Source organism: Petaurus breviceps, unplaced genomic scaffold, assembly GCF_028583685.1.
Source record: "Petaurus breviceps papuanus isolate PSGF00001 unplaced genomic scaffold, PetGlider_PUasm1.0 98, whole genome shotgun sequence".
In the NCBI taxonomy this organism is placed as follows: domain Eukaryota; kingdom Metazoa; phylum Chordata; class Mammalia; order Diprotodontia; family Petauridae; genus Petaurus; species Petaurus breviceps.
In genome coordinates, this window is record NW_027187460.1 from 62,658,584 (window position 1) to 62,672,209 (window position 13,626).

The window sequence follows — 13,626 nt, forward strand, 5'->3', positions numbered from 1 at the left end:
GTTCATTCACAGACCCCAGAGCATAGGCCAGGAGAAGAAGAGTAAACATCTATTCTTTGATCACATCAACTTAGAAAAGCTGAAAATCCACAGGTGCTTACAAGTATTTTTGATAACAGTTGTGCAAAATCCCTGAAACTTGGGACAGAGCACCCTCCACTCTGGAAGCAGAATCCTACTTTGACAAAGAGCTCAAAAGTCAGGTAATTGGCTGGGAAAATGATCAAACAGTGTAAAAAAAATCAGACTATAGAATTTGACTTTCCTGACAAAGAAGATCAAAACATACAACCAAAAGAAGACAACAAAGTCAAAGCTCCTTCATCCAAAACCTCAAAGAAAAATCTGAATTAGTCACAGATCATGGAAAAGCTCAAAAAGGAGTTTGAAAATTGAGTAAGAGAAGTAGAGGAAAAATTGGGAAGAGAAATGAGAATGATGCAAGAAAATCATGAAAAATGAGTCAACAGCTTGGCAAAGGATACCCCCAAAATACTGAAGAAAATAACACCTTAAAAATAGACTAACCCAAATGGCAAAAGAGTTCCAAAAAACCAATGAGGAGAATTATGCCTTAGAAAGCAGAATTGGCCAAATGGAAAAGTAGGTCCAAAAGTTCACTGAAGAAAATAATTCCTTAAAAATTAGAATGGAGGGGCAGCCAGGTGGCACAGTGAGTAAGAGCACCAGCCCTGGAGTTGGGAAAAGACCCGGGATCGGTTCCAGCCTCAGATACTTAGGACCCACATAAAAGAACTGGCCATGTAACCTTGAGCAAGTTACTTAACCCCAATTGCTTAAAAAACAATTAGAATGGAGCAAATGGAAGCTAATGACTTTATAAGGAATCAAGAAATTATAAAAGAAAACCAAAAGAATGAAAAAATAGAAGACTGTGAAATATCTCATTGGAAAAACAACTGATTTGGGAAATAGATACAGGAGAGATAATTTTAAAATTATTGGACTGCCTGAAAGCCATGATAAAAAAAAAGAGCCTAGACATCATCTTTCAAGAAATTATCAAGGAAAACTGCCCTGATATTCTAGAACCAGAAGGTAAAATAGAAATTGAAAGAATCTACCAATCAGTTCTTTAAAAAGATCCCCATAAGAGGAGGTTATTCTAACAGGAAATAACAGCATGTATAAAGAAATGATGGCCCAATAAAGGAATTTTGGTATGGGGGGGGGGTCAGGATAAGTCCATGTATAAGATAGTTGCTATACCCTTTCCAAAACTAATGGTACTATTGATTTGAGTCATGTAACAGGAGCCAAAAGTGGAAGAGAGTTAAAACTGAGAGTGTATGGGCTTGGTGGTAGCAGGCAGGCCTACATGGGTGACCATAGGTATCCCTTCCACATTGCTACTTTCCCCATTGTGTTTTTAGTATATCACAGGTTGGCATAAGAAATGAAATGGGAATTTTGAGGGAGTTTTGCAGAAGCCACAGATACACGAAGGCCAGCAGACTACACAAAGTTTAGAAATTCAGAAATGCATAAAATATATATATAGTGTTGTATATTATCAACCCCAATTACAATAAGGTACTATAAACACCCACTAAAGAAAAAGAAAAAGAAAAAAATCAGACTTCTGGGATGAAGGGAGGGCCAAAAAAATTTTAGTAGGATCTTCTAACACCTCACTCCCCTACCCCCAGATGTGGAAGGGATAACTGTAGATGGCTGGATTGGATGTGAAGAAGCATGGGGTCAGCTAGAAAGTAGATAAAACAGGCTCAATGAACTACTTTGCATTCTAATTCAGTCACTAATGAACTGAACTGGGCCCTAGGGCTGGAGCTTTAAAGATGAATGGATTACCTTCTTCTGGGACTTGGAGGTCCAGATCCAAATATGGAAGGCACTGGTCCAGGTAGAGAGAAGTGGTAGAGCATTGGGAGTCTTCAAATGGCAAGAGAGCCTGGGAGAATGGCTAGATGAACTGTCTTTCTAGGCATGGCGTGGGGGGGAAGGCAGCTTATTTGATGGCATAGAGGTGTGGGGGGGAGTGTGAAATGTTATGTATAGGAAATAGGACAATTTGACTGAACAAGGGGTGGGAAACCTGTGACTTCAAGGCCACATGTGCCCCTCTAGTTCCTCAAGTATGGCCCTTTAATTGAATCCAGACTTCCAGAATAAATTCCCTTAATAAAAGCATTTGTTCTGTAAAACTTGAACTCAGGCAAAAGGCCACACTCAAGGACTTAGAAGGCCACATGTGGCCTTGAGACCACAGGTTCCCCACTTCTGAACTGGACCTTATAGTGCATGAGGCAGAGTAGTCAACCTAGAAAGACAGTTTGGAGCCAGATTGTGAGGCTTGTATTTTATCTTAGGTTAAATAGGGAGCCATTTAGCCTTCTGAGCAGTAAAGTGACATAATCAGATCTGTTCTTTAGGAATATCACTTTGAAAGCAGGAGAATAAATTGGAGGATGGAGACACTGGATATAGAGAGATCAATGGAAGGCTACTGTGAAGATCTAGATGAGAGGTGATAAGGGAATAACCATGTAGGTGGAGAGAGGAAGACAGTGGGGGAGAAATTAGGGAAATAGAATGGGCAAGCCTTGGCAGCTGATAGGTTTTGTAGAGGTGAGTGACAAATATCAAGAGTGATTCCTAGGTGTTGATGTGGTGGGATGGTGGTGTTCTTGACAGAAATAGGAGGAGTTATAGGGATAGTTTTCAAGGGAAAGATAGTGGGGATTCCATCTTGGACACATTTATTTTGACAATAGGACAACTAGGAAGAGATATAGAGCAGGTAGTTGGGGATACAGGCCTGGAAACAAGGAGAGAGAGGAAGACTAGAGGCCAATTCAACTCTATGCTGTCCTCTTCTTCTGAGTCTTTTGCTCCTGTATCATATTGCTAATTGTGCCCAGCTAAGCCTCAGCCTTGGATGGCTACTGCCATCTACTACCTTCACTCCTACTCATGTGCTGCTGAATAAAGCTGGGGAAATTTAAAACTTATACTGACTGGGTCTTCTACAAATCTATTACATGATCACAACTGGGCCCTCACTGTGACAAGGCAATCCTTTTACACCTCCCTAGTTGACTCATTATCCCACTTAACCACAGTATCTTTTCTAAACTCTCTTTAAACCTCCTGTGGCTATGATCCCCACTTTTACTTATCTTCAGTCTCTCCTTATCTACTGGCTGCTTGCTTACAGCCTACAAAATGTTCATGTCTCCCTCTTAAAAAACAAAACAAAACCACAAACCTCACTTGATCCATTCATCCTCACTAGCTGTCTTTCTCTATCTCTTCTATTTTTTTCTGGCTAACATCCTTTTTATTTTATTTTTTTTTGCTTTTTGGAGGGCAATTGGGGTTGTGACTTGTCCAAGGTCATATGGCTAGTTTTTGTTTTAAGTGGCTGAGGCTGGATTTGAACTCAGGTCCTCCTGACTCCAGGGCCAGTGCTCTATTCACTGCGCCACCTAGCTGCCCCCATCCTTTTTATTAAAAAAAAATTTATTTTTAATTTTCAACATTTATTTTTATAAGATTTTCAATTCTACATTTTTTCCCTCCCTTCCTTCCCCCCTCCCTGAGATGAACTGCAATCTGATATAGGCTATTATGTTACAATTATACATAGAATGCTTTGTATAGAGGGGTGGGGAACCTGTGGCCTTAAGGCCACATGTGACTTTCTACAATTATAGTACAATTAACATTACACACATTTCCACACTAGTCCTTCTGTGAAAGAAAAATCAGAACCAAAGGGAAAAACCATGAGAAAGAAAAAACAAATTAAAAGGAGAGAATAAGTATTTTTGATTTGCATTCAGACTCCATAATTCTTTCTCTGGATGTGGATACCATTTTCCATCATGAGTCTTTTGGAAATGTCTTAAATCATTACATTGCTGAGAAAGGCTAAGTCTATAAAAGTTGGTCATTGTACAATGTTGCTATTACTGTGTATAATGTTCTCCTGGTTCTCACTTCACTCAGTGTCAGTTCATATAAATCTTTCCAGGTTTTTCTGAAATCTGCTCATTTCTCATTTCTCATGGAACAATAGTATTCCATTACATTCATATACCACAACTTGTTTAGCCATTCCCCAACTGATGGGCATCACCTCAATTTCCAACTCTTTACCACCACAAAAAAAGAGCTGCTAGAAATATTTTTGTACATGTGGGTCCTTTTCCATTTTTCATGATCTCTTTGGGATACAGACCTTAGTAGTGGTATTGCTGGATCAAAGGACATGCACTGTTTTGTAGCCTTTTGGTCATAATTCCAAATGACTCTTCTGGCTAACATCCTTGAGAAGGCTGACAATAGGTGCTTCCATTTCCTCTCTCCTTAATTCTCTGCCATCTGGTTTCTGATCTCATAATTCCACTGAAACTGCTTTCTCCAAAGTTACCAAATGATCTCCTAATTGCCAGACCTAATGGCTAAAGATGGTGGAGTAATAGGGAAGCAGAGCAGCTGAACTACTGTCTACAAATTCTCCAGATGTTTAGAAAATGCACCAGACAGAATGCTGATGGGGAAATCCAGAAAAAAAGTTGCAGTCAGTCATTTGCCTGGTCCAGCTCAGCATAGGGAGACAGGGAAGTCTGTAGACACTGGGCTCAGGGTTAGGCCAGGAATCCAAAAGTATAAGGTAGAACACGTCAGCACCCACAAAGAGGTTGTGTAACAGGGCAAAAGGAGGTGTCTTAGAGCTGTACTGGGGAACTACAATGGGGATAGGTGCAAACTAGCAGCTTCATCACCATTACCTCGTTCTAGGTCACAGATCCAGAGTAGCCTGAGAAGGAAACTTGCTCCTAGGGAGAAAGGAGGAAGCCAGCAGTAGCAGTGTGGTTCAGACCCCCCAGGTACAAAGCAGGGCCTGACTTTTAGCATCTAACTCAGCCTGCAGAGGTATAACCAAGAGAGGAATCTCAGATCAAAGGATAGCCTACAATTCTGCCACTCTGAACTAATAGAGCTCTCTATCTAGCTGACAGGTGTTGAGTCTAGTAGCAGTCTGCTGTTGCATAGACCCAAACCCAGGTCAGGAACTGCAAAACTCAGATCAGTGGGGCAGTAATCAGACTTTGCCCTGGATCAGACCACTTTGGCAACACTGAAAGCTTTCAAGTTCCCAGCCAGCCTGTTCCTGAAACACTGGAATAACACAATACCTCAGTACCCTAAGAAGGAAATATCGGAACAACCCCAGACCTTCCCTCTAGAAGTGTGGCAGAGCCCAGCCCTAAAATCAAGTTTGAAGTTAAACTGGAAGAATGACAAAATTAAAAAAAGAACCCCACCATAATGGGCTGTTATGGTGGCAAGGACAACACAAACACAGAAGAGAATGACTATCAAACATCTACATGCCATGCCTCAGAAATACAGCTTGGGCATAAACTCAGCTAGGTTTCCTGAAAGACATGAAGCAAGTTAAAAGTTTTTTTTTTTTTTAAAGAGTTAAAATGTTTTTATAAATGGAATAAGATCGCTGAAGAAAAAAAATCGGAAGAGAAATGAGAACTATGGAAGAATGAGAAAGAGAATGAACAACTTTGGCCCAAGAGGTACAAAACTTTACTTAAATAACAAACTTCCTAAAAATTAGAATGGACTAGTAAAAGTCAGTGACTCCATGAGGCAACAAGAAACATTAAAACAAAGTCAAAAGGCTGAAAAATAGAAGAAAATATAAAGTATTTCATAACAAAAACAATTGATCCAAATGCTATGATCCTCCCCCCCCCAAAAGCCTTTACATCACATTTCAAGAAATCTTAAAAATGAAACCTCAAAGTCTTTTTAAAAATTGCCCAGTTCTCTTAGAAGTAGAAGGGGAAAATGGAAATAGAACCCATTGCTCACCTCCTGAAAGAAACTCCCAAATAAAAACTCCAAGGAACATCATAGCCCAAATTTAGAGCTTCCAGGTCAATAACAACAATACTGCAAGCAGCTAGAAAGAAAAAAGTCAAGTACTGAGGAGCCACAATTAGAATCACATACAATTTAGCAGTCGCCAGAGATTCGACTATGATATTCCAGAAGGCAAAAAAAAATGCCCTCCCAAGGGAAAAATGGATCTTTAATGAAACAGAAGCCTTCCAAGCATTCTTGATGAAAAGACCAGAGCTTCACAGAAGCACTGAAATTCAAACATGAGTGAAGAGAACATAAAAAAGTAAACATGAATGAACAGCGATAAAGGAGTAAAAGTATAAACTGCTTACATTCAAATATGGGGAGATGGTAATATGTCTTCTCTGATCTCTGTCATCATCAGGGTTCATAGAGCAAGTCCAACTAGACAATGATTCTGTTGTGTCTAAATGATTTTAAGAAAAGAATGGAAAGAGAGGGGAAGAGAAATACCTTAAGGACGGGGGAAGGAAAGGAAGATTAAGGAGAATTATTTCATGTAATTGGGTCTGCAAGTAGACATCTATACAGACAAGGAGGGGAGGGGGAGAGGAACAGTTCACACTTGAACCTCACTGGCATCTGAATTGGTCAGAAGGAGAAAAAATAGACACATGCACAGAGTTGGCTAGATTTTCCTCAATAGGGAACAGGAAGGAAAGGGGAAAAGGAAGGGAGGGAAGGAATTAGAGGGGAGAGCAGACTAAGGGAAGGGGCAGCTAAGTGACACAGAGGATAGAGTACCAGACCTGGAGTCAGGAAGACTCATCTTTCTAAGTTCAAATCTGGCCTCATACACTTAGTGGACAAGTCACTTAACCTTGTGTGTCTCAGTTTCCTCCTCTGTAAAATGAGCTGGAGAAGGAAGTGGCAAACCACGCCAGTATCTTTACCAAGAAAATCTAAAAATGGGATCACAAAGAGTCAGACTGAACTGAAAAGATGCACCAGCAAGATTAAGGGAGGGACTAGGAACAGGACGTACAGGGTCAGGAGGAGAACCATAGGAGAGCAATGTCACTAAAACCAAGGGAAATGCCTTAATCCCACTTCCCCTTTAACAAAGCAAACTCTATGGATGTATAAAAATATTTATACCCCTTTTGACACGACAAAGGATGAGAATCAGAGGGGGTGCCCATACATTGGGGAATAGATGAACAAGTTGTGGCATATACATGTGATTGAATACTATTGTGCTGAACTCTTGTAAGTGTTGTAATGACCAACTAGGATTCCAGAGGACTGGTGATAAAACCATGCTCCCCACCTCCTGAGAGATGAATGTAAAATAAAACATTTTTTAACAGGCCAATGTGGGAAGTTCTTTTAATTGACTATATGTGCTTTTAATGGGCTTTGTTTTTCTTATGTCCTCAGCTATTGGGGTGAGGTTAGGGTGGAAGGGTGAGAAGAGGAGGATCTTGACTAATTAAACAAGTAAAAAATATTTTTAAAAAATCTAATGGCTTTTTCTCCGTTCTCATCCTTCTTGACCTCTCTGCATTCTTTGACAACTGTTAATCACCTTATTCCTAAAACTCTCTTCTTCTCTAGTTTTTTGTGACATTGCCCTCTCCTTATTCTCCTCCTACCTTCCCCATTATTCCCTCTCAGTCTTCTGTTTTGGATCTTTAGGTCCTCCTGCATTGTTTGGTGCGCTCCAGGCTTCTGTCCTGGGCCCTCTTCTCCCTCTATACTGTTTCATTTATTATCTATATGCAGATGATTCTTAGATTTAGTTGTGTATTTGAACCTCTCTCCCAACCTCTAGTCTCATACCTTCAGCAGCCTGTTGGATTTTTCAAACTGGGTGTCACATATATTTCAAACTCAACATGTCCAAAACGTGAACTCATTATTTTCCCCTCTCTCGATGCCTCTGTCTCTTCCTAACTTCCCTGTTACTGTGGAGGGTACCCCTATCCTCTCAGTCACCCATGCTCACAATGTAGATATCATCCCCAACTCCTCACTTCCTCTACCCACCATATCTAATCAGATGCCAAATCCTTTTGTTTTTACCTTCTCAACATCTCTTGTCTAATTCCTCTTCTGTCCTCTGACACTACACCAGCCTGGGGTAAACCCTCATCACCTTAGACACCCGGACTGTTGCAGTAGCTTGCTAGTTGGTCTACATTGTCTCTCTTCTCTGAAGTTCATCCTGTCAAATTGATCTTGCTAAGGTTCAGGTCTAAAGTGCAAGCACTTTCTCAAGTGCTGATGTATATTCACATTTAGGAACAGGACATACAGGATCAGGAGGAGAACCATAGGAGAACAATGTCACTAAAACCAAGGTAAAAGAAAGTATCCAAGGGGATGGTCAGCAGTGTTGAAATAAATGCAGAGAGGTCAGAGAGAGAGCAACTGGCTCCTTCCCTGTTGCCTGCAATCATACCCAGATCTTTTCTGTGCTTAAAGAATCGTCATAATAAAAAATAACTCTGCTTTCCTCCTACCTTTCACAGCCAAGCTCCCAGAAAATTTTCCTTAAGGGTAAGGACTATCTCAATTATTCTCTTTGTCAAACACAATGTCTGGCACATGGTATGTTTAACAAATGCTTATTGATGAATTGAAAAGTCCAGTGGATTTAGCAGTTAAGAAATCATTAGTAACCACGTAGAGAACAATTTCAATCAACTAATTGTGTTGGAAGTCAGATTGCAAAAGGTTGATAAGAGACTGGGATGTGAAGCAATGAAGACAAAAGAATATAGAGCATTTTCTAGGAATTTGTCAGTGAAAGGGAGGAGAGGCATGGAATAATTGTTCTAAGATGTAGGGTTAAATGAAAAGTTTGGGTTTTTATTTTTAAGGATGGGGGAAATATGGGAATGTTTGTAGAGGTGGTAGGGAATGAATCAAGAGGATAAAGAGAACAAAGGTGAGAAAGAGAAGAAGGGGTGATTAAACAGGTAACCACTGGAGAGAATGTGCTCAAGGACATGAGTGGAAGGGCTAACCTTTGTGAAAAGGAGGGACCACCTCTTCCTCTGAGACCGAAGCGAGGCGAGGGGCTGGCTGTAGTGTCAGGGAACCTAAGGTATGCTTATGCCTTTCTCCTGGCCCAGTGTGTTGAGGAGCTTGAGAGAAGCTGCATCTAGTTACAGAGAGGGTGGCCAGCGATTCCCTTTCTTCTTGGGGGTAGCCAAGTTTCCTTTGAATACAAAAACACAGAAGGAGCGGAAGGAGCTTAAAAGGAAAAAGGCTAATAGCAAGAGAAGTTTGTTAACAATGGAATGGCATTCTGTGGGAGGGGAGGGCAGAGTTGAATTAGGGGTAGTAAACAGGGATGGCAGCAGGGAAAGGAAGTTTTTGCTTAGGCAGCTCGCAACTCTTGAGTTACAGGGGTTCAGAGAGGAGAAAAATAACAGTGCCTGTTTGCTAGCCATAGCACGGTAGACTGGCCAAGGTCTGAGCAAGGATAGCCATTGGATTGTCTCCCCAAAGGGGGCCTGGGGATGGGAGGAGGCTGTAGGACCTATGACTCTCACGTGGTGTGGATCCAGTCTTGGTGGCCAGAGAATAATAGCTAACTTTTATATAATGCTTACTATGTGCCAGGCACTGTGCTGACTGCTTTATAATGCTTTTCATCTCATTTGATCCTCATAACAACCCTGGAAGGGGGGGGTGCTATTATTATCTCCATTATTAATCTCCATTTTACTGGTGAGGAAACTGAGGCAAACAGAGGTTAAGTGACTTGCCTGGGGTCACACAGCTTGTAAATGTCTGAGGCTGAATTTGAACTTGGGTCTTCCTGACTGCTTCATCCACCCTGCCATCTACTGCTCCATTAGATAGCCTAGTGTCTGGGCCTTCGCTGATAAATGATTATTTTGGCAGCTGTGTGGATTGTGTGATGGATTGGAGGTAGGTGGCAGAATACGGGAAGCACTGTTATTCTCCCTAGAAGGTCTTAAGAAGAGATGAATGTTTTACCCAATAGAATTTAATCTCCTTGAGTTAAAACTATTTTGTCTTTGTATACCTAGCATTTGTAACCTAGGTTAGGTGGTTTAATAGATGTTTATTGTATTGAATTGAATGGAGGTAAGAGGTGGAAGGGTGAGGGGTTCAGCTAATATAAGCCTCCTACCAAGACTTCTAATTGTGGTTAGGGGCTTAAAATAGACGATTCAATTCACATCTGCTCCTGCCCAAATAGTAACGGTTAGTAAATTGGTATAGTCAATTAGTGACTATTTGTTGGTGTCAAGGACTATAGTGGATAAGAAAAATTACTTTAAATTCTCTCTGTTTTTATCTCTCTAATAGTCTCTCAACCGTGAACAAGGTATTCAGTGGATTAAGAAAGAGAGACTTCCAGCATTTCTAGAAAGTGATTGTTACTTTGAATACAGGTATTGTTATTTTCATATATAAATGCTTAAAATTTTCTTTTTTAACATAACTTTTGCTCTACTTTTTAAAGATATTTAAGTGTCCAGCTTTTCGCCCTGTGTGAACTTGATTTAAAAAAAAAACTATTTTGATAACTGCTTTTCAGTATATATTTTTTGTAATGCTATGTATTTTATGCATTTAAAATATTATTCTAATAAAAGGTTTATAGGTTGAAACTATTCTTTAACCCATGTGAATTTTAGTGATTCTATAGGTAAAATTTATTAGCTGTTTTCTCATCAGAACATCAACATTTTACTTTTACTTATCATAGTTTTGAGAGTTTTTGCTCTTTCCAAAAAGATCTTAGAGAAGCCACATCTAAGAAACATGTTCCTTATTATGGTTCTGAGCACTTCATTCTGTAAAAGTAGCAGAAATAAACTGGAATTTCATATAATCACAGAGTTGGGATGCTTTATCAGATTAATGATTATGTGTGGATTAAGGTGGGAGAAAAAGGATACCAGGCTGAACTAGAATTCACATACTTCTTTTTAATTTGGCCTCAAAAAATGCATCAGGATTTTTTTTATCTTAATATGTTTCAGAATTTTTTGTGTTACTTAATATTGACCTATGCGCTGAATAAGCTTTTTTCCCCCTAATTAAAAAAATACGTGAAATACCTATCAAAGCCACAGAAGATGAGAGACTCTGATGAGGTTGAGCTATTATGGAATTCTGCGTTCTCTCACTTCTAATATGTCACAAAGAATGAGATTCTTTATGTTGGAAACTTTGCATTTTTCTTAGAGAATCAAAAACTAAAGAGCACTGGAAACACTGGGGAAATGGTTTTAATTTTAGCACTAATTAAGGAAACATCTCTGTAATTTTGACATTTGCATATATAAATAGGATATATGAGATGATTCAGCTATAAACTTATTGAGCATTTGGCCATTTTTGAACATATGACCCTACATATGTGTTGTGTGTATTTATAAAATCTTATTAGATAATAACAATAAACAAAGAAAATTAAGAATTCTTGTCTGAGTGGGTACTGAAGGAATGTATGAGAACCAGCAGTGAATGCTGGCTACCAGCTGTGAAGCCACAGAAATCTCAACATATTCTTCTTTTAGTTCCAGTTATGTCAGAGAGGGGAATTCTGGAGAGGGGATAATTGGAGTTTTACATATAAAATTGAATTCTTGATTTTCTCCTAAGATATGGTCTGTAACTCATTTCTAATAACTCTTATTTCTCAAATGCAGGTTAGCTAAACTGATATCACAAGTGAGGTGGAGCAGATCAGGTGTGAATATGCACATAGATTCTCTGTATAGGCCCTGGGTTACTAAAAAGCCAGCAACCCCACCTCCTTCTTTAGCTGAAGATGAAAATGAGTTAATTATGAAAAAATACTACATTTCTCTTGGACAGGTAAAAAAAAATGCATGCTTTTCACTTATTGAGACTTGTCTTTTCATGTATGTGTAGCTTTCATTTTTGTATTATTTAACCAGGAAAGGTACATATAAAAGTTCTAAATAACACTTTTATAATGTAATATATAATACTACTTTCATAATGCTTTGGGGGTTATTCTGAGAGATCATTTTTCTGCCTTCTATGTGAAGGATGGTTAATTGTTTTATTCCCATTGTACATATAAAAGATGTCTGGGATCTTCTTCAGGCAGATGGCAACATAGCACAGTAGATAGAGTGCTACATTTGGAGTCACAAAAACATGGTCTCAGAAATCTTGCCTCAGAGGTTTACTAGGCTGGTTGACCTTGAGGAAGTCACCTTCTCTGAACCAGAGTTCTCTTCATCTGCAGAGTAGGGATAAGAGCTCTAACTTCACAGTACAGCTATAAGGATCAAATGAGAAAAGGTGCATAAAACAATTTGAGAACCTTATTGGTGCTATATAAATGTTAGTTCTTATGGACCCAATGATAGACTTTTGTGCTTCTTGTACAAGGATCAGCCTCTTTGAGCTGAGAGGTTCTAGATAACTAACCACTAGGTGATCACTTTTTGTGGCCAAAGCAAATCATGAAACTCATGGAAATGTTTATAAACTTATTTACTAAGCTTTGAGAGCATTGGTATCTGTATCAGTGGATCACCCACACAGATGAGTTCATAGATCTTAAATGTATACATAAATTTTTGTTTTCTAAAATACTGTCTCTCATCTCTAATAGCCATGATTCTTAAAATGCAGGTTAGCTAAACTGGTGTCACAAATCAGATTAAATAAACAACACACATGTATGTATATACACATACATACACACATATGTACATATATACATGTATAATCTTTGTTATTAAAAGTGTATTAGACCTACCAGAAAGTAACAAAGACACGGTGAACAAAGACATGTAAAGGAAGATAGATCGTGTGATAGAAGGAATACCGGAGATTTCATACCTGCTTTTACACTATCCTGTGATGCTGGGCAAGTCACTTACCTGCTTTGACCTTCGGCTTCTTCATCTTTGAAATAAGAACATTGGACTGGGCAGTATTTATTATTCCTTTTGCTTCTAACATTCTGAAGCTGATAATTCCTTTAATTTTAATATGTATTTAATGCATCACAGTCTGCAAAACTATTTCTTCCAAACAACTCTAGTCTGTAGTAAAGTTTAAGTAGTAAAATTATGTTAAGTAGTTAAGTAGTAAAATATGATCATCCTTGTTTTGCTGAGGAAACTCAGGCTGAGAATCACAGACTCTCCACAGTGGCATAGACTCCAGAGTCCATCTTTTACAGCCTGTCCCCAAAAAGGAGGTCCCTCTTAGAGGGACAAATGGTCCTTCAGCTTTTGTCTGGAGATCTCCAAAGACTTCTCATCTGTCAAGTGCTTAATAAATGCTTGTGGTGGAGTTGCTGGGACTCTGACCATTCTCTTTACCTTGTATCTTCAGCAGATCCACTTCCATTCATTGCTATGCCTACAACTGTTAAGATCTCAGCGTGTGTTACTCCTCATTCCTATGATACTAAATCACTGGCTACCTAAAAGTCAACTGCAGCCCCCGCTTGGCTCCACTTACTCCTCTTTAATTTTTGTCCTCTTCAACTTCTGTTCTTTTGTTCTGCCCAACTCATCCAGTCTGCGCTCAGGAATTCCTATTCCTTGTCTAACAAACTTACTTTCATTTTGGCCCTATTCATCTTGGGTTCACTCCATTTTTCTTGCCCTCCAAAACACATCCCTCGGAGGAGGGTACCTTTCCATTGTGCCACCATCTCCTGCCTCGTCTCCGTAAGGCTCCTGCCTCGTCTCCGTAAGGCTCCTGCCT

General features: G+C 39.4%; 1 protein-coding gene across 1 annotated transcript in view; it reads left to right on the forward strand.

Annotated features, from left to right (window-relative positions):
• The window catches only part of RGS22 (regulator of G protein signaling 22), a 183,483-nt gene that overhangs the window by 33,283 nt on the left and 136,574 nt on the right, over nt 1–13,626 (forward strand). The window contains exons 5-6 of the mRNA XM_069081333.1: nt 10,225–10,310; nt 11,577–11,745. Of these exons, the coding sequence (XP_068937434.1) occupies nt 10,225–10,310; nt 11,577–11,745 (255 nt within the window). The remainder of the gene's footprint in view (nt 1–10,224; nt 10,311–11,576; nt 11,746–13,626) is intronic.